The sequence below is a fragment of the Gobius niger genome, assembly GCF_951799975.1.
Source record: "Gobius niger genome assembly, chromosome: 15".
NCBI lineage: Eukaryota > Metazoa > Chordata > Actinopteri > Gobiiformes > Gobiidae > Gobius > Gobius niger.
In genome coordinates, this window is record NC_136866.1 from 29,395,979 (window position 1) to 29,422,129 (window position 26,151).

The following is a 26,151-nucleotide window of genomic DNA, read 5'->3' on the forward strand; positions in this document are numbered from 1 at the left end:
CTGCCTCTCCACATCAGAGCTGCCTCTCCACATCAGAGCTGCCTCTCCACATCAGAGCTGCCTCTCCACATCAGAGCTGCCTCCACATCAGAGCTGCCTCTCCACATCAGAGCTGCCTCCACATCAGAGCTGCCTCTCCACATCAGATCTGCCTCTCCACATCAGAGCTGCCTCCACATCAGAGCTGCCTCTCCACATCAGAGCTGCTCAGACACTGGACCAGTTTAAATCGTTGCTTATATGCAAAAGCTTTTAACACTGTCTAGCACAGAACTGGCCAAATCTGAGCTGTTCGTGCTTTGCTGTTTTGTTTATTATTATTGTATATATTTTCTGTACTGTAGACCTTTTGTGAAGCACTTTGGTTTGAAATGTGCTATATAAATAAATTTGATTTGATTTGAGTGGGTCTCATTCAGCCCCATTCTTTGAAAAAGGTCCCGAGTCCTGTGTGAACCTTAATGGCCTCTGTCTCCTCCTACGCAGCCTGTTCCTTAAAAGGGCAAAAAGGCGGGAAGCCCTGCGCTCGTGGGGTGGGCGGAGCCTCCACAGAGCTCCAGAGCTTGATTGACAGGCTCTGGAGCCAGTCAATGTACTGAAAATGCTTTAAACGGATGTAAATGCAACAAAAAAGTAACAAAAACTCAACAAAAAAATTACAAAAACTTAGCAAAAATGTGACAAAAAAAACATAAAAAAGGTGACACAACACAGCAACAAGGAAAAAGATCAGTTTTGGGGGTCTTAGCTTTCAAATGAGGTGTTACACATTCGGTTTAGTTGGGTGGTAAGAGGTTCTTGGGACGTTTGAAGTCCCGTTAGAATCCAGTGGTGCAGCATCAGGGCCAGCAGGGCCTTCTCTGCTGGCCCTGACCAAATGAAGAAAGAAAAGAGTGTAAAATGTCTTAATAGTATATTTAATTTCTGATTTATTTATATAATGTACAGTCCATTATATTGGTATTGTTCAAGGTTTAAGGTTCAACTTTATTACTGTCCCGAAGGAAATGATTATGCAGCAGGAGTCCACACATAATAAAGCAAAAACAAACAAGAAAACACAGTGAGACAACAATTGTGTTTGGGACAAAGATCATACAGTCACAGCATCATCGGATCAGATAAAGCCTCATTTGCAGCAGCTTCACTGAGCAACATTTATCATCATTTATCCTCTGGAATAAAAGAGGCCCGACGAGTTCGAGTACAGGGCATTCTTAGCCTGCGTCCGGAGGGGAATTGGTTAAACTCCTTAAAGAGCGGATGGTCCGGACACTCCATTATCTGTTGGGCTTTTTGCAGATGGCGTCAGTGTTAGACTCAAAGCGTAAGTCCTTGTCAATAACAGTCCCGAGGTACTTGTATTCGGAGACTGCTTCAACCAGTTTTCCCTGGATCACAGTGTTGGTGCCACTAGGGGGCGCCTTGCGGAAATGTATCAACATGTCCTTGGTCTTTGACACATTGATAGACAAATGAAACTGTTCACACCAATCCATAAAATCATCAGCGACAGGTCCATGTTTGTTAAAAGACTCACAATGACGGTGTCATCTGCACATGTCAGAAGATGCCTGTTCCCACTTCTGCAGTCGTTGGTGTATAAAATAAAAAGCAAAGACGATAAGACGCAGCCTTGAGGAGATCCAGTGGAGGAGAGCATTTTGGAGGACACAACCCCATTCACTCTTACACACTGTGATCTGAGTGACAGGAAGTTCACAATCCAGCCAAGATTAAAATCCAAATGAAAAAGAGAAATCAGCTTCTCTGCCAGTAGGTAGGGCTGGATTGTATTGAAGGCCGAGGAGAAGTCTATGAACCGCAGTCGCGCGTGGCTTTTGGAGGCTTCCAGATGCTGCACTAAAAGTTGAGGTGTAACTGTTATTTCCTACTCAAAAAGTGCCTTAAACACATGAGCTGCTCCTCCTGAGGGGCCGCTCCACAGATTCTACAGGCTCTGAGTTGTCAGGCCTCATGATTGACACTCAGAGTGACTGACAGAATTTTCAGCCAATCAGAATTGGATGTACATGGACAGTCCTCGCCCAGGGCCTTCAGGAGCTCAGCAGCTTCCCCTACGTTTTGTCCGCCTGGGAAAACCGCAAACACCGCGCTCAGACCCAGTGGGAAAAGTCTCTATCCGCCGCTCAGCTTGCTCCACTTCCTCCACTTCCTCCGCCAGCCCCCCATGTGACAGAACAGCCCCACCCCCTGATGCTCCTCAGACTCCACAGTGAGGACAGGGTTTAGATGCCGCTGTGCTGTTCCATTTTTCCTCTACACATGACCTTGTGTGTTCCTCCTAAACTATTCAACTTTGGGTCCATCAGTCCACTGCGTATTTTTCCAGTCGTGCTGTGGAGCCTCCGAGAGCAAACAAACAAACAGCAGCATTTACAAAACATTAGTTTGAAATAGAGTCGACTGAATAAGTCTGTGTGAAGTACACAAACATGTCATGATCTCTGCATTTGACCCGCCCTTCTGAAGTCTGTGAGTCCAGTGTCACATGACCCGCCTCAGCAGTTCTTCAGTGTTTGTCCCTTTAACGTCTGGGAGTCTCTGAGCTGCTCGGTGAAACAATAGAATAACTGAAGGTCTATCCACACTCCTCACAGCTGGTTTTCCCCACTGTGGTACCTCTTCATGTGTGTTTTGAGGCTTGAGGACTGAGTAAAAACGTTTCCACACTGCTCACACTCATATGGCTTCTCTCCAGTGTGGATCCTCATGTGTGTTTTGAAGTTGCATGACTGAGAAAAGGTCTTCCCACACTGCTCACATCTGTATGGCTTCCCTCCAGTGTGGATCCTCATGTGACGTTCAAGAGCCGATGACTGACTGAATGCTCTCCCACACTGCTCACAGTTGTACGGCTTTAGTCCATCATGGACTCTCTTGTGCTGCCTGAGATCAAAGAGCTGACGAAATGTCTTCCCACACTCACCACAGCTGTATGTTTTTTCCCCAGTGTGGATCCTCATGTGTTTTTTGAGGTTGGATGACTGACCAAAGCTCTTCTCACACTGCTCACAGCTGTACGGCTTCTCTCCAGTGTGGATCCTCATGTGATTTTTCAGACCTCCAGACAGAGTAAACGCATGTCCACACAGGCCACACTCATAGGGCTTCTCTCCAGTGTGGATTCTCTTGTGTTGTTTCAGACTTTCTGATGTAGTTAATCCTTTCCCACACTCCTCACAGCTGTATGTCTTTCCCTGTGTGCGGGGAGTCTGCAGAGGCTGAGCTGGGTCCATTTCTCTGCAGACAGAAACAGGAGTTAGCACAGTTATTCTGTAAAACACTACATGTAGTTTGACCTGGTGTGACCCTCCCCCTCCCTCTGTTCTCACACACACAGTATCCCCCCCCCCTCCCCCGTCAGCTCACTGTGAATCAGCAACACATCTGTTCTTAAAAGAAAGTCCAGTCTAAACCTCGCTGACGTGAGTGTGTCTGAGTCACCTGTGCAGACCGACTCCTGGAGCAGCAGCTTCTCTGTGAGTCCTGGATATTTCCTCCGATGCGTCGTCTTTGTGGCTCTTCCTGTGTTTGCAAATGTCCTCTCAGCTCACACAGGTTTTTATAGCTCTGTGTCGACAGCTCCTCCCCTAAGGATCCCTCCTTCACCTCCCCCCTTGAGGACAGGCCAGTTCACACCTCTGACCTGTGAATGTAAAGCATCTGCATTGACCTGGTATAGAGAAAAAACCTGCTTATTACACCAGTTTGTAACATAAACTTCCTTCTGCAGATCGGTGTCTAACGGAGCTGTTTGTCAGTTGTGTCTTATATTATTGGTTGGTGACCAGTTTGATGACTTTGTGCTTTTGCTTTGTCTAGTTTTGCTTCTGTTTGAGGAGATAAAATGTCAGACACTAAACTATGTACACTATGTTTTGAGACACAAGGACAGAACGTTAACTATTTGAATGACTACGCATACAAGGGCTGTCACAACTATATAATGATATGTGAATCTCAATGCTTTGGGTGGGGAACTGGGACTTGAGCGAGACATGGGAAGTGCTCTGAATGCAGCATGTTGCCTCTCTGAATCTGTGCTCTCCTGATTGTTGTTCTTGTTAATACATCTGGCTCTGGACAAGATCCGCTGCTCTCCGGGAGTTTTTTGGTCATATTTGAAACTTCCACAGACTGAATGTTTTCCCACACTGCTCACACTTGTACGGCTTTAGTCCATCTCTTTTGTGCCACCCAAGAACTGGGAGCTGTAATCCTTTCCACCAGTATGCATCCTCATGTGTTCTTTGAGAATGGATGAGCGATTAAAGGTCTCCTCACACTGCTCACAGCTGTACGGCCGCTCTCCCGTGTGGATCCTCATGTGACTTTTCAGACTTCCAGACTTAGTAAATGCATCGAAAGCCCCTCCCCAAAGGAAGACTCTCTCGCCTGTGTGGATGAAGCCTCTGCTGTTTACTGTACAAACAGCCCCTCCCACCCCTGCTCTTTTCAGCTCATTGTTCCTGCTTTATTGTTCCTCCATCAGGTGCCCACAGAGGACAGTTCACACCTCTGACCTGTGAATGTAAAGCTCTGGGTGTGTCGCTCTGATCGAAAGACACAAAGACTCCATTCAATTTAAAGACGGAGCAAGCATTCTTAATGTAGAATCTGTAAAATATCTAGGACTGTGGCTTGACCCAGAATTAAAATTAAACCGTGCATTGACTACATTATAAGACGAACCTATTCCACTATGAACCCTAGCTTTCAATCTGTCAATTGCTTTACCCAAGCAGTCAGAAAAAGAATAATTATGCAGTTAATTTTGTTTTTTTTGGGTTTTTTTATGTATTCATTCATTCACCTCAGACATAGACACAGTCACAGTAGACATTGAATAAAAGAAAACATAAATAACACAATAATACCAAAATCACAAACACAAAGACAAGACATACAAGTCCTTGACATATTTTGCATCAATTCCATATTATGTTTTACATTATATTTGACCATATATTTACATGATTACATTATATTTTACAATATATTTTATATTTTGCAGTGGCTCTCAAAGAATGGGCACTCCACCAGTCTTCCTTTGTTCTGTTCATCCTTATACACATTTTTATCTTGTTTGGAGTGTTTATTGATTGTTTTATATTAATGTATCTTAAAATTGTTGATCTAAATTTGTTGGAGTTTGGGATGGTAGTCCTGGGGCATCTGGTTTGTTGCAGGTTTGATGCAGTTAATTTTACCTAGCACTGATTATGCAGATATAATTTACCAAAATACATTTGAGCAACACCTAAAACCGTTAAACACGCTGTTCAACTCTCTTTGCAGATTTATACTTACATGTCCATATCGAACACATCATTGTGAATTATTTGGAAAACTTAACCATGCAATAGACGTCAATATCATTGGATTTGACTTATATTTAAATGCATTTATTTTGATTCCCCCCTATATTTAAAACAACTGCCAACTCCTGCAACATTTTCATACTCTTTGAGAAGAACTCAGTGCATTTCATTTGTTGTGCCCTTAATCTACAAAGAGGTTGGACGTAGAGCCTTTTGCTATAAGGCTCCATCAGAGTGGAATAGGCTCAATAAGTCTCAGTAAGATCCTTAACATCTTTCACTAGGTTTCGAGCATCTTTATTTATCTATCTTAAGACTCCTTGTCTCTGTTTTAAATAGCTTCTTTTTATTTTTTATTTTTGTTATTTTATTTTAATCTTCTTGTAATTGTTATCTTCATATTTTATAATATTTATACCGTATGCAAACCCTAGCAAATATGTTATGATCTGGATTGGAGGGAGGAGGGCGGTTGATGGAGCATTTCTGTTTGTCTTCTCTGTGTCATGTTAGTTGGAATTGTGTTGAGTAACTGTTTTGTTGTGGTTTCTCTTATGATTGTTTTGTTTGTTTTGTTGCTTGTAAACTGGGCAAACTGCTGTTAGTGCCATTTCTGTTTTCTGTCTGACTGTTTTGTGGACCCCCTCGAAACTGAGATGCTACATCTCAAGGGGCTTTCCATTAATAAACAAATATTTAAATGTCCATGTATCTGCAGCTGTTTACTCTCCGCTCAGTGATGTAAATGGCGTCGTCTGCATTTGACCTGGAGTTTGCAGAATGTGTGATTTCTACATGTAACTCTCACACTGTCACTTAACTGGACCTCGAGTCTGCAATAAAGGTTGATGATGATGACTGGTCCAACAAAACAGCGCTGATTTCACTCTCATTCATTAAAGGAGCTTTACCTGATTTCTTTTCTAGTTGTAGAATTAAATGTGTTTTGTCTTCCTTAAGCATATTGTAAACTCAGACATTTGTGGGGGAAACACTGTAGGTCTCATTTTAAAGCATTTGTATCAATTTCATGAACTTGGAGGCGAGTTTTTTTTAGCATTCTTGTGAAAGTGACCCTGCAAGTAGTGAAATATGCCAATAAACATGTTGGGATGCAACAAATAATGTTCGGAAGATTAGGTTCAACTTCACCTGTCGCAGCTCTTTCCATTTCTTCCACAGATAAACATGTGTGGAATAAACCAGTCAGAAAAACATACATTGTTTCCTCTTTATTCTTTTAATTCAAGCAAGTAAAAACAAAACATTGAATGATCAAATATTAAATGCAATTATTATTTGTAACATATAAACCTCTCACCACACCTTTCATGATTGTTACTGTTCATATCATAAATCAATATACATTTATATTGTTATTTTGCATGACTAATATGGAAAATAAAATTGCATTAGGGTATAGCCCTGTGGGGGGGCTCCGGGAGTATGGGGTCCGGGGCCCTCGTGGTGCCCTGTGGGGGGTGCTCCGGGAGTATGGGGTCCGGGGCCCTCTGCTAAGGGCTGTCCGTTCCCTGTATAAGCAGCAGGAGCTTGGTTCACATTGCCGGCAGTAAGTCAGACCTGTTCCCGGTGCGTGTTGGTCTCCGCCAGGGCTGCCCTTTGTCATCGGTTCTGTTCATTACTTTTATGGACAGAATTTCTAGGCGCAGCCAGGGGCCGGAGGGCGTCCGGTTTGGGAGCCTCAGGATCTCATCTCTGCTGTTTGCGGATGATGTTGTTCTGTTGGCGTCAACGAACCGGGACCTTCAGCTGCTCTGGGGCGGTTTGCAGCCGAGTGTGTAGCGGCCGGGATGAGGATCAGCACCTCCAAATCTGAGGCCATGGTTCTCCACCGGAAAAAGGTGCTTCCCCTCTTCAGGTCAGTGGGGAGTCCTTGCCTCAAGTGGAGGAGTTCAAGTATCTCGGGGTCTTGTTCTCAGTGAGGGACGGATGGAGCGTGAGATCGACAGACGGATCGGTGCGGCGTCAGCAGTGATGCGGTCGCTGTATCGGTCTGTCGTGGTGAAGAGGGAGCTGAGTCGGGGCAAAGCTCTCGATTTACCGATCGATCTACGTTCCCGCCCTCACCTATGGTCATGAGATTTGGGTCATGACCAAAAGGACGAGATCGCGAATACAAGCGGCCGAAATGAGTTTCCTTCGCAGGGTGTCTGGGCCTCCCGCGGGAGGTGTTCCAGGCATGTCCTAGTGGGACATGGCAGCTGGAGGAGGTGTGTGTGGATTGGGAAGTCTGGGCATCTCTGCTGAGACGCTGCCCCCGCGACCCGACCCCGGATGAAGCGGAAGAAAATGGATGGATGGAAAATTGCATTATTGTAACTAGTTATTTAACAAATTGTATGTGGAAGATTTTACATAAAGAAAGAACAAGATAGAAAACCCCCTACCCACACAAATCTCCAGTACCTTGTGTGTTTTAGTAGCACAGAGCTGATTAGCCGGCGCCGTGGTTTGAAAATTTGTAATATTTAATTTTGATATTTTATCTTGTACGTCCAGACCTTAAAGGTGCGTATACACCAAAAGCGTCCACGCCTCCAACTTCCATGTTAACCCTATGTAGAGGCGCTTCAACGCGCTCCGAAATGCAAGCAAAGCTGTCCGCGCGTATTAAGCGTAGCAAACGCGAGCGGATGAGGAAAGACGCGCATCAAAGCCAGGGAGAACAGCGCGGTGAGCGAACAGGGAGGCCACGCCCACTGCTTCATGCACTCAAGTAATCCAATCTACACGTGCGTTCATTTACGCCTTGTTAACCAATCAGGGATGCTGACTGGGCTCAGGCGTCACCTGTTACCTGCAACATGGAGGACAAGTTGATCGTCGCGGTAAAGGAATAGAGGAGGGGGGCGGAGCGCGGCTCGGTTGCTCGTGTTTGCGCACACGCACGGATACAAACGGCGGTTGTATGGGCGGGTGCATTTGTCACGTAAAACAGTGAGAAAAGGCTGTATTTATCAAACAGAGCAGCGGCTGCCTCGCTCTCGTCTCCCCGGCCCCCGACCGCTTCGCTTCCGGGCAGCTCCCCGGACCCCCGGCCACATACCGCTCGTCTCCCCGGCTGCTCACTCCCGATGCCCTGGCCGCTTCACGCACGTCTCGGGCTGACTTTACGGGAGCGGCTGCGCTTCTCCCGCCCTGTGTCCGAGCTTCTCTGCTACTGTACCCGGTTTGGCCGCAGGCTTTAGTGGAACAGATAAAACCTGCGGGTGCTTTTATCACTTGTGATTTTGGTGCGCGTTCGTGTGAAGTGCTTTGTCGTAACGTAAAGCGCAGACTTCAGGAGTTCACCAACATAAAGCTGTTTAACCAGTGGCCGAAGCAGCAATGAATGACATAAACTGAGCGTCATATCTTCTGTTCTCGTAGCCTTTTTTGAAGGCTGTATATGACTCCAAAGAAAGGCTCAGGGCGGCAGGTGCTGCTCCACCCCCCGCCTCAGCTGAGCGGGACAGAGGGACGCGCACTTCTCTATTTCTCTGCTTTATTAAAATTGACTATTATATTCACAACAGCCCTTTTTGTTAAACTGTAGTAAAATGCAAAGAAAAGTGGAGTGAAGAGATTTGACAGGGCTCATCGTAGACATTATTTCAGCTGTTTAGGTTTTTTTTCTTCCGCATTATGTTGCGCTGCTGCTGCTCACGTGCACTTGTAAACAACTCCTCGTGCTCGGCCACGGCTCGGTTCGTTTGTGTAAGTGTGAGCACGGGCCGTTCGGGGCATCCAGGCCTTTCCTTAAACGAGCTAGAGAGTGGCAGGTTCGGATGTCAAGTGTGAGTGCGCCCTGAGTCAACAACCGGTGGCCAGACACGCCTCCTATGTCTGACGCTTGCAAAACTTCACGCACCAGCAAACAGGCGTTTGTCGCGAGTGTGAAGTATGTGAAGCGGCGTTGTTTGGCGTCCAACGAGAGGCAGATGGGGCGTGGACGCACGTTTGGTGTTTAGAAGTGGATGTTGTGGGTTGAGCTCTTTTGCTGCCGTACGTTTTACATTTATATTTCACTCCTTTGGTATCGATTCGCCCATCCCGACACCAAGACGCTCCAAGTAAAGTCGTACAAAGATCCAGCAGCAACAGGTCGACGGCTGAAGGTTCTAGTCCTTGTGCTTCTCAGAGTATTTGCTCACAAACTTCATTCATGGATTTCAGGTGTGCTCGGTTTGAGAAACGCCTTTGCAAACTGATCTGTTTGTGAGGCTTCCCTGCTGTGAACATTCCCATGTTTTTTGAGGTCATCCTTACGGATAAAGGTTTTATTACAGACTGCACAACTGAAAGGTCTCTCTCCCGAGTGACATTTCATGTGTTTCATTAGATTCTTCTTTTCAACAAAGGTTTTCTTACAGGATGAACAACTGTAAGGTCTGTCTGCTAAGTGATACTTCATGTGCAAACTTAAATAATAGTTTTGGTAAAATGTTTTCTCACACAGTGAACAGCTGTAAGCCCTCTCTCCTGAGTGCTTCCTCATGTGTATGGTTAGATTAGTCTGTTGGATGAATGTTTTGTTACAGATTGAACAGCTGTATGGCCTCTCTCCTGTGTGAAGTCGAATGTGGTTTTGCAAAACATTTTTCTGACTAAATCTCTGTTTACAAATCGAGCACTGGTGCTTTTTCCCCTCAGCCCCGGAGTGGATCCTCTTATGAGTCGAGAGAGTGCTGCTTTGGGCAAATGTTTTCCCACAGACTGCGCAGCTGTAAGGTCTCTCTCCTGTGTGAACTCGAATGTGCCTTTCTAAAACCTGATTCGTCACAAATGTCTTTTGACAAAAAGGGCACTGGTGCTTCTTCTCCTCAGCTCCTGACAGGTCCTCCTCGTGCACAGAGGCGCTGGGCTCTGGGGCAGACGTGTATTTGGGGAACAGGCCGGTGCTTCTTGCAGCTGGAGCGCTGGACGGTTCCCAGTCGTCGTCATCGTCAGTGTCAGACGAGTGCTCAGTTTGTCCCTCCGTCTCTGAGCGGACGTGCTCTGACTGCGTTTCCTCTCGGTGCTCAGTTTGTCTTTGTTGGAGCATTGAAGACTCATCTCTCTTCACACAGACAGCGCTGGACTCTGGGACAGAACTGAAAAAAAAGACATAAATTTAACCAAGTGCATTCTGTCCTCTTTGGCTATAGGCCTGTGTAACACCTCATTTGAAAGCTAAGACCCACAACTGATCTTTTTCCTCGCGTTGTTGCTGTGTTGAGTCACCTTTTGTATGTTTTTTCTTTCCTTCTTTTTTTTCCATTTTTGTCACATTTTTGTTGAATTTTTGTTGAATTTTTGTAATTTTTTTGTAAAATTTGTGTAAAATTTGTGTCATATTTTTGTTTAATTTTTGTCACATTTTTGTTCAGTTTTTGTTCAGTTTTTGTCACATCTTTGTCGCGTTTACATCCGTGTTTTCTTCTCATTTTTTGTGGCTATTTTGGTGCTTTTTTCCCAAGAAGCTTTTTGATTAGGGTAAAGCCAAACTGGAGGAAATGGGATCCGTTCAGGTGGGAGTTAAGAGGTTAAAGTGTGATGTGAGTGTGACATGTGTAAAGAGGTGGATCCTACACTGGCAGCTCCTCTTCCTCCTGTTTGATGCTCTGCTCCTCTTCCTCCTCTTTAATCTGTGGAGTCTTTGGTATTTCCTGCTTCAGATCAAGGCCAGGACTCAGCGAGGGCGTCTGGACACCTGCAGGAGACAGTAGGAAATACAATATGATGAGGAAAAAAAAACACTAATGTTTTGAAGATTTTACAAATTACTCGTCAACTGAGCCTTCCTCGGTCAGAAGGAAAAGGCAAAGGTACAGATCAGTGGAGGAGAAGCAGATACAAGTACATGGAGATGATCATACACAATATTACACCAACAGCTTGTCTGTGTGTGTAAAACAGAAAAAAACCCCGATAGAAATGTATATTAACCTCTTAACTCCCGCCTGAACCGAGAGCATTTTCTCCAGTTCAGCTTTACCCAAATCCTGTAGGCCAGTGTAACGCCTAATTTGAAAGCTAAGATCTACAAAGCTCATCTAAATGGATCTTTTTCCTCAAGTCAGATTTTTTTTCCATCATTTTTTGGGGGGATTTCTCAACTAATTTTTGTAACATTTTTGTAACTTTTTTTCTTCCTTTTTTTTTGTCATTTTTGTCACATTTTTGTGTCGATTTTTTTTAAATCACATTTTTGTCAATTTTTTGTCCTTTTTCCGTCAATTTTTTGTCACTTTTTGTGTCATTTTTTGTCACATTTTTATCACATTTTTGTAAATTTTCGTCAATTTTTTGTGACATTTGTGACACTTTTTCATCAATTTTTCCTCACTTTTTCGTCACATTTCCATCATTGTTTTCGTCTATTTGTTGCTATTTTCTCACCTTTTTTCCAGAAGCTTTTGGATTGGGGTAAAGCCAAACTGGAGAAAATGTGCTCGGTTCAGGTGGGAGTTAAGGGGTTAATAAACTTTGCTGTACATACTCAGGTAAAAAGATAAAAACAAACATACTAACAATGCACATTTTTGACATCAAACTCTTTAACTCTACACTGCTTTTCACTTTTAACCTATTAATGGAATATTGTTATTTTGTGTTTTCATTTCATGTCTAATATCTATTGGGCTTGTTGTTGTTTCCTGTCTGTGAACATCAGCCTGTCCTGCATATGGATCAGGAAATTAAAAACTCTGGGCCGTTATCTTTCAACATTTCATCCTTGAGTTTATTGCGGGGGTGTCAAACTCATTTTAACACATAATAAAGAACATTTCAGCTGTGATTTGGTCCAAGCCCCAACTTTACTGTCGCTTCATCAATAACACCGGCTCACACTTGTATTGCACTTTACAAGCCTGTGTCTCAAGTTCCTCAAAGTGCTACATAGTCATTATTCATTCACTCCACACGCGGTGGTGGTAACGCGTAACTGCAGCTTCTATATTAAGCTCGTCCGTGACCTTTCTGAGTGACAGCGCAGGATTTTAGAGGCGGGGGGGTGAACAGGTCTGGGCTCATTCCTGGCTGGAAAAAGTCAGGGGAGGAAAATATTTAGTTTCAACATGTTTCAACACTGTACATACATTACAGTCTGTGCTGGTGGATTACTTTTTGTCTTTTGTTAAAAATAAATGAAAATCCCTTAAGAGAGATGTTTTTTACTTTAAGCACATTCAATTAAAAGCACAATTATCTTTAATTTAGTTTTGTTGAATTTGCTAACGTTAACACAACAGAGGTGAAGTTACATGTATGACCTCTACTGGGTTGTTTGTATATTTGTCTGTATGTGGCCCTCAGTGAGAAATGTCTGGACACCCTAGAGACTTTACATACTCTGGGATGTGTGCTTTACAGGGCAGGGGGCGGGCCGTATGTTTGTCATTTTTTGGTCACATTTTTGTCAATTTCTTGTGACATTTTTGCCACTTTTTCATCAATTTTTCGTCACTTTTTTGTCAATGTTTTCTCACTTTCTTGTCACATTTCCATCATTGTTTTCGTCTCAGTTTTGTTGCTTTTTTCCAGAAGCTTTTGGATTGGGGTAAAGCCAAACTGGAGAAAATGTGCTCGGTTCAGGTGGGAGTTAAGGGGTTAATAGAGGGATTGACTAATGGGATTTGCAGCTGCATCAAACTAAAGGGTTTATTATCATTGTGCCTCAGATGTAGTAGCTGCTAGCTAGCCTCCGATCTGTGTTAGCTCGCAATGTTGGGACTTGAATATACATTTTTTGGATGATTTGTTTTGCTTCCCGACTCTGACTCTTATAATCCTGTCAACTTAAACTAAAATGACACAACAAACAATGCTCTCTTTAGCTGACAGTGCTGTTAGCTCCGTGTCAGGCTAACCCCGGTGTAGCGATTTCAAGCTAACCCCCCATTCACCTTCCCCCCCGGTTAATTGCTAATAATAGCTACAACTCTCGTAACTTTTCACCTGGTAAGGTTAGCTTTAGTTCATAAACTTCACTATCCTTAAGTTTAGGGCTAAGGTAAGGTTAGCTTTAGTTCATAAACTTCACTATCCTTAAGTTTAGGGCTAAGGTAAGGTTAGCTTTAGTTTGTAAACTCCACTATCCTTAAGGTTAGGGCTAAGGAAAGGTTAGCTTTAGTTTGTAAACTCCACTATCCTTAAGTTTAGGGCTAAGGTAAGGTTAGCTTTAGTTCCTAAACTCCACTATCCTTAAGGTTAGGGCTAAGGTAAGGTTAGCTTTAGTTCATAAACTCCACTATCCTTAAGGTTAGGGCTAAGGTAAGGTTAGCTTTAGTTCGTAAACTCCACTATCCTTTAGGTTAGGGCTAAGGTAAGGTTAGCTTTAGTTTGTAAACTCCACTATCCTTTAGTTTAGGGCTGTGTCTCACCAGTGTAGAGCTCTCGGAGGATCTTCAGCGCTTTCCTTCCATCGTCTGTGGCTTCTCTCCTCACGAGGGAAAGGCTTTTCTCATCCAACACTTGAAGAAGCTCCGCATAAGCTTCTTTATTTCTCTCTTCGTTGTATTTCTCCTCTTCTTCGTCTGGCTCGTCCAAAATGGCGCCCTTTAGCCCAAGTTTCCGCAAGTGTCCCAAGAATTTACTTTCCCACAGCTCGTACTTTCTTTCGTCCCCGTTAAAGAACAAACGGCTCCTCCGGTTTCCTCCGTCCATCTTTTTAAGGACGAAAAAACGGCAATAACTGGTACAGTCAGTGGAGGAAAAACAACAGCCTCAAATGGACATCGCGTCATGTGTTTGACTTCCGGTGTTGGACTTTTCAGTGTAAAAGACGATGGTGTGTAATTGTCTGCGTCCTGCATGACAGAGGCGTGTCGTGAAGTGACGTCACCACAAAGCAATGCACGCTCCACGACGTCACCGCTGTCGACAAGAGGTTTCAATGCAAGTATTTTAAGATTAGGGCCCAGGACAGGTCACGGCTCGCAGAATCCATACCAGAACTCGGTGTAGTGACGTCACTTCACGACACGCCTCTGTCTTGCAGGCTGCAGACAGAGACTCCTCAAAACAGCTGACTTCGACTTATGAATGTGAAGTTGTGGATGAGAAGTTATTATTGTTTAACATCTTAACTCCAGCCTGAACCGAGAGCATTTTCTCCAGTTCAGCTTTACCCAAATCCTGTAGGCCAGTGTAACACCTCATTTGAAAGCTAAGATCTACAAAACTCATCTAAATGGATCTTTTTCCTCATGTCATCAGATTTTTTCCATCTTTTTTGGGGGGGTTTTAACTCATTTTTGTCTTCTTTTTGTCACATTTTTTGTCTTTTTTGTCTTTTTTTTGTTACATTTTTGTCTTTTTTGTTACATTTTTGTCATTTTTGTTACATTTTTGTCTTTTTTTGTCACATTTGACTTTTGTTACATTTTTGTCACATTTTTGTCTTTTTTTGTTAAATTTTTTTCTTTTTTTGTCATTTTTTTGTCACATTTTTGTCTTTTTTTGTCATTTTTTTGTCATATTTTTGTCAAAGTTTTCTCGCTTTTTTGTCACATTTCCATCATTGTTTTCGTCTCAGTTCTATCGCTATTTTCACAGCTTTTTTCCAGAAGCTTTTGGATTGGGGTAAAGCCAAACTGGAGAAAATGTGTTCGGTTCAGGTGGGAGTTAAGGGGTTGCAAAGTGTGCATTCTTCCTCATTTAATCAAATGCATTTAACGAACCTCCCCAAAACGGGTCCGACAAAGACATGGCTCTGTTTAAATAAACAAGGACAGACTCTTGAGTATAAAAGACTGTGTGGTATCGTTTATAAAGACTATGAAAAGGGCTGGTCCCAGGACAGACCCCTGAGGAACACCATCACCTGACACAGCTCTTTCCATTTCATCAACATGTGTGGAGTCAGAAAAACCCTCCCAACAAGGACAAACAGTTTCCTCTTTATTCTTTTAATTCAGACAAGTAAAAAAAGAATAAGATTTAAAGATGCAATAACATTTGTAAAGTAAAAACCTCACACTGACAGAATGACTGGCAGAACCAAACCTTTCTTCATTGATGCCGTTCATATCAGAACATACATTTATAAACTGGTTATTTTGCATCAATGATATGGAAAATAAACAGTATTATTGTACCGAGTTATTTAACCAATTTGAAGTGGAAGATATTACATAAAGGAAAAATAAGACAGAAAACACTAAAATCATCGTATAACTATTCAGTTTACAACGTTTTAGACAAATCTCCAATTTAACGTTGTGTGTTTGAGTTAACACAGAGCAAATTAGCCGGCGCCGTGGTTTGAAACTCTTTAATATTCTATTTGGATCTTTGATCTATTACATCCAGACCCAAACACGTGACAGGAAGTGGATGGGACGGTTGAGCTGCAGAATATTTACATTTGCTTATTAGAAGATACTCCTTTAGTACCGATCCGCCCATGCAGACACTGAAACGCTCAAAGTAAAGTGTAACTTTTATATTCATGCATGACTCCAGTAACAGATAAACAGCTGGAAGGTTTCTAATATGTGCTTTAACCTCTTAACTCCCGCCTGAACCGAGAGGATCTTTTTCCTCACGTCATCAGATTGTTTTTCCATCATTGTTTGTTGGGTATTCAACTCATTTTTGTAACTGTCATTTTTTTGGTCATTTTTTCGCAATTTTTTTGTCAATTTCATGCGACATTTTTGTGACATTTTTGCCACTTTTTCATCCATTTTTCGTCACTTTTTTGTCAATGTTTTCTCACTTTTTTCTCACATTTCCATCATTGTTTTCAGTTTCGTTGCTATTTTCACAGCTTTTTTCCAGAAGCTTTTGGATTGGGGTAAAGCCAAACTGGAGAAAATGTGCTCGGTTCAGGTGGGAGTTAAGGGGTTAATGCTGCCTTCATGTGGTCTTGTAATTATGGGAACTACCACATGTCGAGTAGAAAACTGCGCATGAAGACCTCCTCGAAACTGGGGATTTTATGATTCCTGAGACGAGATAACCTTTGACCTTTCAACACAACAGAGCAGCAATGATACATTTCTTTGTCTAATGTCTCTTGTGTAAATTCTCGTGTTTTTTTAAAACACTCTCGTGGACAAAGGTTTTGTTACAGACTGAGCAGCTGTAAGGTCTCTCTCCCGAGTGTTGCTTCATGTGTGTGGTTAGAGAATCCTTTCGGTAAAATGTTTGCTGGCACTGTGAACAGCTGTAAGGCCTCTCTCCCGTGTGCTTCCTCATGTGTATAGTAAGACCCTGCGGTTGTACGAATGTCTTGTTGCAGATTGAACATCTGTGTAGCCCCTCCCCCGCGTGAGTTTCTAAATGTGTATTGAGCTCATGTATTTGTTTAAATGTCCGGTTACAAAACCAGCAGCTGTAAGGTCTCTCTCCCGAGTGTTGTTTCATGTGTGATGCTAGAGAATCCTTTCGGTAATATGTTTGCTGGCACTCTGAACAGCTGTAAGGCCTCTCTCCCGTGTGCTTCCTCATGTGCATCGTTAGACTCCTCAGTAGTACAAATTTCTTGTTGCAGATTGAACAGCTGTGTGAGCGCTGCTCTGTGTGACTTTTTAAATGCACATTGAGCTCATATTTTTGTTTATATGTTTTATTACAAAGCGAGCAGCTGAATGGCCTCTCTCCTGTGTGAACTCGAATGTGATTCTGTAAAACATCTTTACGTTTAAATGTCTTGTTACAAACTGAGCACTGGTGTTTCTTCTTGGCTGCCTCACTAGCGCCCCCTCCTGTGTGTGTGTCCATATGTTCAGCTAGATTCTTCTTTTTGACAAATGTTTCCTTACACAATGAGCAGCTGTAAGGCCTCCCTCCTGTGTGCTTTTTCATATGTGCACTTAGACTACTATTAAGGGAATATGTTTTGTCACACACTGAGCAGCTGTATGGTCTCTCTCCTGTGTGAACTCTGATATGAATTTGTAAATTCTGTTTTGTCCCATATCCCTTGTTACAAAATGGGCACTGGTGCTTCTTCCTCTCAGCTCTTGACAGGCCCTCATGGTTCACAGAGGTCCTGGTCTCCTTGTTTTGGGGGAACAGAGCTGTGCTTTTGGCAGTTGAACACCTGAATAGTTCCCAGTCGTCGTCATTGTCAGTGTCGGACTCTTCTCTCTTCACGGAGACGGCGCTGGACTCTGGGACAGACCTGAAAAATCATTAAAAACATAGATTTAAAAGTGTAATGTTGTATTTGTCAGTGAAATGAGTGTGTCGTGGTTGAGGCGGTGGAGCCTACACTGGCAGCTGCTCTTCCTCCTGTTTGAAGCTCTGTTCCTCTGGCTCCTGTTTGAAGCTCTGTTCCTCTGGCTCCTGTTTGAAGCTCTGTTCCTCTGGCTCCTGTTTGAAGCTCTGTTCCTCTGGCTCCTGTTTGAAGCTCTGTTCCTTTGGCTCCTGTTTGAAGCTCTGTTCCTCTGGCTCCTGTTTGAAGCTCTGTTCCTCTGGCTCCTGTTTAAAGCTCTGTTCCTCTGGCTCCTCTTTAACCTGTGGAGTCTCTGGGATTTCCTGCTTCAGATCAGGGCCAGGGCCAGGACTCAGCGAGGGCGTCTGGACACCTGCAGGAGACAAAGGGACATACATTATGATGGGGAAAAAGTCTTCCTCGGTCTGAAGGAAAAGGCAAACTCCGAAGGCACAGATCAGTGGGTTTATTGAGGAAGATTAAATGGGGACGATGATGATACAGACAGGCTTTTAGTGTATTAGTGTGTCTGAGTGAAACCTGCGTGCTGGATCCAAAATTAGAATACAGTGATTTAACCTCTTTAACTCTCACCTGAACGGATCCTATTTTCTCCAGTTTGGCTTTACCCTAATCAAAAAGCTTCTTGGGGAAAAAAGCACCAAAACAGACACAAAAAATGAGAAGAAAACAAGGATGTAAACGCAACAAAAAAATGTGACAAAAATTAAACAAAAATGTGACAAAAAAAAGACAAAAAAAAGACAAAAATTCAACAAAAAAATCACAAAAACTGCCTTGTGTACGGAATGCGCGGTGTAAATAAAGTTGCCTTGCCTTGCCTCAACCAAAAAGTGACAAAAATTCAACAAAAATGTGACAAAAATTCAACAAAAAGTAACAAAAACTCAACAAAAATGGCACAAAAATGGAAAAGAAAAGAAAAAAAAGACATACAAAAGGTGACACAACACAGCAACAATGCGAGGAAAAAGATCAGTTTTCAAATGAAGTGCTACACGGGCCTATATAATAGCCAAAGAGGACAGAATGCATTTGGTTTAGGTTCTTTAGGCTCTTTAGTAAGAGGTTAAAGTAAGGGTCCACACAGCAGTGAAAGCTCACAGTTTTTTAATAGTTTCTTACACCATTAAGTCTGACGTTTTGGACCACATGCCCTACATCAGACCAGGAGAAGCTTCTATGGCGGACACATGTGAACAAGGACTACATTTCATCCTGGAAGAGGGAATATATATTTGGCTTTGCTGTGCATATGGTGAGTACTTGGAACACGGTAGCATTAGTAGAACCAAACTTCATTTTGTTTTATGCCTAACCAAGCTCACCTGCATCATGGACAACACCTTCCACCCACTGCACAGGACTGTGGAGGAGCTGAGCAGCTCCTTCAGTGACAGAAGGAGCAGGTCTTTCATCCCTACTGCTGTCAGGCTGTACAACAACACTACTATAAAGTAACTCATGTGCAATAACTGCTAAGCAAACTACGGGAAATAATCTCTGCATCAGTGTCACTTAACTATAACTATATTGTAAGGCGTAATAATACCAGGAGTAGTTCAAAATCCGCGCAGTAATGCCAAATTACTCCTGGTATTATTACGCCTTACAATATAGTTCCCCCTTTTATCCGCTTAGAAAATCCACATTGTTTAATTTTGTGTAATTATACTTTGTAGTGGAACACTTCACGTAACCATATTTAAATAGGGAAAACGTGGAAGAGCTTGGTAGCTTCTATCTTGACCTTGTTTGGAGGTATAGAGGAGGAGAAGCTAAATGCGCTGTGTTTACGTGACTGAGGACACGCGTGAAGACCAGACAGGTACACAGGCTCGTTTATGAAATTATGTCCATTTGGCTTTGTTTGTGCCCACTTAGTTTTATGAATGTGATATTTGGCCAGGTGGATGATAGTCTGAATCAGAAGGGAAAGGTCTTTGGGAGTCTTTGAATTTTCAAAATAAAACATGATGTCACTCTCCTGGAGGCTGATCACATGGCCAGTTTTGTTCTGGATAAGTTGTTGTACGTGTAACCATAGGTTGTGACTGTATGTGCAGTGATAAAACAGGTGGATGATGGTTTCTTCTTCAGTTTGACAGAAGTCGCATTTATAATCTATGTCGAGTTTGAATCTTTCCAGTGTTTTTTTTGCAGGGTATATGTTATGTAGGATTTTATATGAGATTTCTTTGACTTTATTATAGATGCACAGCTTCTCACCAACCAGCCACGCCCAGCTCCAGTCCACTTCCCCAAATACTGAGCTCCAGTGCAACGTTGCTATCGGACTCTGCACAGGCTGGATGAGGTTTCTGATGTATTTATTAGGACATGTTCTTTTAGTGATATCAATTTCTCCTATAAATAATTTGTTCTGAATTTTCTGTGTTTCATTATTGAAGTATCAAACTAAAAGGTACAATAAACGGGGTCATTGTTGTTGTTGTTGTGTCTGTGATGTAGCACCTAGCTAGCACCCCAACTGTGTTAGCTCGTATTGTTGCTACTTGAATGTTACTAATTTTTTATCATTTGTTAATCTTCTCAATTGCCAAATCTCACTCTTATAATTTTGTAAGTTTAAACAAAAATTATAAATAAAGAACAAAACAAGCTAACGCTAGCCGCTAGCGTTAGCTCCGTGTCTGGTCAGGCTAACCCCGGGCTGTGTCTCACCAGTGTAGAGCCGTGTAGAGCCAGTGTAGAGCCGTGTAGAGCCAGTGTAGAGCTCTCGGAGGATCTTCAGCGCTTTCCTTCCATCGTCTGTGGCTTCTCTCCTCACGAGGGAAAGGCTTTTCTCATCCAACACTTGAAGAAGCTCCGCATAAGCTTCTTTATTTCTCTCCTCGTTGTATTTCTCCTCTTCTTCTTCGTCTGGCTCGTCCAAAATGGCGCCCTTTAGCCCAAGTTTCCGCAAGTGTCCCAAGAATTTACTTTCCCAAAGCTCGTACTTTCTTTCGTCCCCGTTAAAGAACAAACGGCTCATTTTAAAGGCATTAAAACCGGAGTCCGTTCAGCGGAGGACACGCACAGGCTGCGTCAGGCGGACGTTGCGTCATTCAAACTTCCGGTGTTGGACTTTTCAGTGTAAAAGATAAAACTACATAGGTTTTAATTAACCCCTTAACTCCCACCTGAACGGATCCCATTTTCTCCAGTTTGGCTTTACCCTAATCAAAAAGCTTCTTCGGAAAAAAGCACCAAAATAGCCACAAATAATGAGAAGAAAACAAGGATGTAAACGCAACAAACATGACAAAAATTCAACAAAAAAGTGACAAAAATTAAACAAAAAAAGAAAAAAAAACTCAACAAAAATGTGACAAAAACTTAACAAAAACTCAACAAATGTGACAAAAATTCAACAAAAATGGGACAAAAACTACACAAAAATGTGACAAAAACTCAACAAATGTGACAAAAACTCAACAAAAATGTGACAAAAATGGGAAAAAAAGAAAGAAAAAAAAAGACATACACAACACAGCAACAAGGCGAGGAAAAGATCAGTTTTGTGGGTCTTAGCTTTCAAATGAGGTGTTACACAGGCCTATATAACAGCCAAAGAGGACAGAATGCATTTGTTTTAGACGGGTGGTAAGAGGTTAAGACCAGTTGAAAAATGGCCAAAGACACGAGAAAATGGAGAAAACTGTTTGTCAGCGGTGTCTTATATTATTGGATAGTTGTCAGTTTAATGCCTTGCTGTGATTTTATATTCTCTGGTTTTGCTTCTGTTGTAAAGTATGTTTTAGCTTTAAATCACAAACAGTGATCAACTTGTTTTCATATGGATTAACATCACAAAGTCTGATCAGAGTCAGCTGGATGTTCATGACTCAGGCTCACGTTTCGGGACAAACCACTTTCTGTTTTTGGTCACAACATGTCGGTGAAGAATAAGTAGAAAGTCTTGTTTGATCAGATTTTAAAAAGTGTGTTTGTTTTGTAGCGAGTATGACATTAGTATGAAGTGTGTGTGTTCACAAAAAGTTGAAACTACTGAGGCTCAAAATTGAAACTTTATTTGTAAAAAACAAAATGTCATGATCTTTTCATTGCATTTGAATCAGAATCAGAATAGTTTTCATTGTCACTGTTTGTAAACAGATTCACAAACTAGTATTTTTTCTCGGTGAGACACAGAGTTTAGATAAAAAATAAGCTATAAAACTTTAAACTATAAGGTTTTAGGGGCATGCATAAGAATATAAAAATAATTAAGATAAAAAGAAAGAGGTAAGATATGGTAGGGCAAACACAATTGATATATGGTGTATAAAGTGATACAGTGATATGTGATGTAGTGGATCTAAGTGTGGACATACCGCATAGTGCAATATAGCAGATTACAGTCTGTACTGAGTTACTATATCTATTCCTTTATGGAGGAGGTGAGGATGGACTCGATGATGGCCGTGTAGAACTGCACCAGCATCTTGGTCGGCAGCGTAAGTTTCATCAGCTGCTGCAGGAAGAACATCCTCTGCTGGGCCTTCTTGATGAGGGAGCTGATGGTTGGCTCCCATTTGAGGTCCTGGGTTATGGTGGTGCCCAGGAACAGAAGGAGTCCACAATGGAGATGGGGGTGGGAGAATCTGTCAGGGCGAGGGGGGACGGTGGGGCTGTGTCTTTCCTGAAGTCCACGATCTTCTCCACTGTCTTCTGGGCGTTCAGAAGAGCCAGGGGGAAAGTGAACAGCCCTGAGGAGTTCCAGTATTTGTAGTCCGAGTGTCGGCCTCAGCAGCTCTGTGCTCTCCAGGGTTTGTCCATTTAACGTCTGGGATTCTCTGAGCTGCTTGGTGCAACAATATGAATAACTGAAAGTCTGTCCACACTCCTCACAGCTGGCTTCCCCCACAGTGGTACCTCCTCATGTGTTTTTTGAGGCTGAATGACTGAGTGAAAGTCTTGTCACACTGCTCACAGCTGTATGGCTTCTCTCCAGTGTGGATTCTCATGTGACTTTTCAGATGTGCAGACATAGTAAACACATGTCCACACTGGCCACACTCAAAGGGCTTCTCTCCAGTGTGGATCCTCATGTGTGTTTTGAGGCCGGATGACAGAGCAAAGGTCTTCTCACACTGCTCACAGCTGTATGGCTTCTCTCCTGTGTGGATTCTCTTGTGTTTTTTTAGGTGGGATGACGCAGAAAAGGCCTTACCACACTGCTCACACTGGTATGGCTTCTCTCCAGTGTGGATCCTCATGTGTTCTTTGAGGCCGGATGACCGAGCAAAGGTCTTGTCACACTGGTCACAGCTGTATGGCTTCTCTCCAGTGTGGATCCTCAGGTGACATTCTAGACTCTGTGACGTAGTGAATGTTTTCCCACACTGCTCACACTTGTACGCCTTTTGTCCACTGTGGACTCTCTTGTGCTGCCTGAGACCTGAGGAGTAGTGGAATGTCTTCCCACACTCATCACATTTGTATGGTTTTTCCCCAGTGTGGATCCTCATGTGGTATTTCAGAGCTATAGACAAAGTAAAAGCATGTCCACACAGGCCACACTCGAAGGGCTTCTCTCCAGTGTGGATCCTCATGTGGTATTTCAGAGTTTTAGACAAAGCAAACGCATGTCCACACTGGCCACACTCATAGGGCTTCTCCCCAGTGTGGACTCTCTTGTGTTGTTTCAGACCTTTTGATGTAGTCAATCCTTTCCCACACTCCTCACAGCTGTATGTCTTTCCCTGTGTGCGGGGAGTCTGCAGAGGCTGAGCTGGGTCCATTTCTCTGCAGACAGAAACAGGAGTTAGTGTTGTGCTACTCACATTGTTCTGTAAAACACTACACTGCGTTCCAAATGATTATGCAAATTGTATTTTTGTGTCAAAAAGGTAAAAAATAAATAAATAATGAAACTCATGGATGGTGTCGTGTCTGGGGCTCTATGAATCACTGACATTAATCTCAGAGACCTGGGATGATTAGTTTTCAGGTTAAGCCCAGTTAAGGGAAAAACTACTGAAACAGGGTGTTCCACTTTATTAAGCAGATCATCATTTTCAAGCAATAAGGGAAAGAAAAAGGATCTCTCTGCTGATGAAAAGCGTGAAATAGTTGAATGCCTTTGTCTAGGTATGAAAACCTTCGATATTTCATGAAAGATGAAGCTAATCATCGTGCTGATAGAGATTTGTGGATGATTCAGAGCACACTCCGGTTTTTGCAGATAAAGGCACAATGAGGACGGTTTCTGCCAGACAAACACATCAGATTAAGAGAACAGATGCTACAAAGCAGCAGACAGGTGTTTGAAGCTGCTGGTGCCTCTGGAGTCTCCCAAACATGAAGGTGTCGGACCCTCCAGAGGCTGCAGTTGTGCATAACCTTCTATCCGGCCTCCCCTAAACTGTTCATTGAAGCTGAAGCAGAAACGGCTGCAGTGGCTCAGAAATACATGAGGACTCATTTTCAAACAGTCTTGTTCACTGATGAGGCCGTGTAACCCTGGATGGTCAAATCAATGGAGTAGTGGATGGTTGGTGAATGACCACAAATTCAACAAATGACCATTTTCAGTTAACTACAAACTTTAAAATGTATTGAAACGATGAGCTGCATAATAATTTGGAACAGTTGATTTTGAGGTTTTTACAACTGTTTTCACTGGGAGATTTTTTCAACCACATTTAAATGATCCTCCACCAGATAAAGACTTGAAAATGATGCTGACTCTCATTTGAGTTGACGATTTAGAAAATCTTGCAAAAAAAAAATGCAATTTGCATAATAATTTGGAATACAGTGTATGTAGTTTGCTGCCAACCTGGTGTGACCCCCCCCCCCCCCCCCCTCTGTTCTCACACATACCGTATGTGTGACCCCAGACTTCAACAGAACTGAAATATAGAAGAATCATTGAGGCATAAAGCAACAAGCTACAATCAAACAAATCTCTAACTTTATTTAAAATGCCGACACTTTTGCAAACCTTTGTTTCTACAAAATCAATATGAGCAAAACAAGATCTAGAAACTTCACTTCCTTCCTTTTAATACTAACTCTATCAATTGTGATTTTCACATTTTCTATTTTGCTGTGATTACTTAAAATCATAGTTTGTTTTATCCAAATTATAAGAACTTTTTTTGTTAAACCAATTTCTCAACATTTCTTCTTCAGTTCTATCAAGCAGCTCCAACAAATTCCTTCCTGATTGAAATAAACTGGTGTCATCAGCAGACAACGAAAAATGTAACAACGGCCCTAAAACGGACTTGTATGAAGAGACTGGAAATGAAAGTCAGTGGTTTGACAATGCAGTCAATAGTTCTTTTAATAATTGTCATGTCTAGTCCAGACTGTGGAGGTTTAAGTGTTACATCAGCAACAAATCTGTTTTTAAATCACTGAGCGCTGGAGCTGCAAGAAGAAAGTCCAGTCTAAACCTCGCTGATGTGAGTGTGTCTGACTCACCTGTGCAGACCGACTCCTGGAGCAGCAGCTTCTCTGTGAGTCCTGGATATTTCCTCCGAGGCGTCGTCTTTGTGGCTCTTCCTGTGTTTGCAAATGTCCTCTCAGCTCACACAGGTTTTTAAAGCTCTGTGATGGAAGCCCCTCCCCTAAGGAGCCAGGGGGCAGCTGACATTATACTGGACTAACAGCCCCTCCCACCCCTGGTCTTTCAGCTCACTGTTCCTGCTTTAATCCCTCCATGAGGCGCCCACAGAGGAGGAGCTCGTTGAGGCCAGTTCACACCTCTGACCTGTGAATGTAAAGCTCTGGGTGTGTCGCTCTGATCTAAAGACACAAAGACTCCATTTAAATGTCCATGTATCTGCAGCTGTTTACTCTCCGCTCAGTGATGTAAATGTCTGCATTTGACCTGGAATTTGCAGAAGGAGTGATTTCTACATGTGACTCTCACATTGTCTCTAGTCCAACAAAACAGCGCTGATTTCACTCTCATTCATTTAACAGTAACAGTAAAATCTCCAAAGTTTCTGGAAGCTTTGTTTTGACTTGGTTTTAGACAGAACTGCAGCCTCTGTAGAGCTTTAGGATTTCTGTTTCTGTTTGACAATTGTCAGATGTAGCTTTTTGGGGAACATGAATGTGTATATTGCTTCATTGAGCCACGGCCCCGGCACTAAAAGTTCATCGATAGCAAGTTTCCGCCCGGAATGTGTTAAAAATGTTACTCAGTTAAACAGAGCTTTTTGTGTATTTGAAATAAACTAAATGTGAACAATATTATTCAGGTGAAGTCAAAATGTAAGACCATCATCATTCAACTTTCCTATTTCTATAATGATTTCACTTTTGACCTAATATTGTAGCGAGTGTGACATTAGTCTGTAGTGAGTGTGTTCACAGAAAGTCGAAACTACTGAGGCTCAAAATTGAAACTTTATTTGTAAAAAAACAAAAAGTATCAAAAGGAAAAGCTGTAAAATGCTACATTCTATCAATGTGAAAACAAACAGCAGCATTTATGAAGCATTAGCACAAACATGTTCATGTCATGATCTCTGCATTTGACCCGCCCTTCTAAAGTCTGTGAGTCCAGTGTCACATGACTGTCCACACTCCTCACAACTGCTTTGCCCCACTGTGGAACCTCCTCAGGTGTTTTTTGAGGCTGGATGACTGAGTAAAGGTCTTCCCACACAGCTC

General features: G+C 42.6%; 3 protein-coding genes across 3 annotated transcripts in view; 1 reads left to right on the forward strand and 2 right to left on the reverse strand.

Annotated features, from left to right (window-relative positions):
• LOC306975098 (uncharacterized protein) overlaps window positions 1-26,151 on the forward strand; it is a gene marked incomplete at both ends in the record, with an annotated part of 221,666 nt that overhangs the window by 59,919 nt on the left and 135,596 nt on the right. The window lies entirely within an intron of this gene.
• LOC306974454 (uncharacterized protein) lies at window positions 9,505-14,045 on the reverse strand (the record flags this gene model as incomplete). The annotated part of the gene is made up of 3 exons (XM_079571705.1): window positions 13,712-14,045; window positions 10,917-11,037; window positions 9,505-10,438 (listed from the first exon to the last, which is right to left on the reverse strand). The coding sequence occupies exons 1-3, from the start codon at window positions 13,992-13,994 to the stop codon at window positions 9,505-9,507; spliced, it is 1,338 nt and encodes a 445-aa protein (XP_079427831.1). The 5' UTR covers window positions 13,995-14,045.
• Window positions 16,216-20,579, reverse strand: LOC306975100 (uncharacterized protein; the record flags this gene model as incomplete). The annotated part of the gene is made up of 4 exons (XM_079572520.1): window positions 20,200-20,579; window positions 17,551-17,866; window positions 17,267-17,460; window positions 16,216-16,301 (listed from the first exon to the last, which is right to left on the reverse strand). The coding sequence occupies exons 1-4, from the start codon at window positions 20,507-20,509 to the stop codon at window positions 16,216-16,218; spliced, it is 906 nt and encodes a 301-aa protein (XP_079428646.1). The 5' UTR covers window positions 20,510-20,579.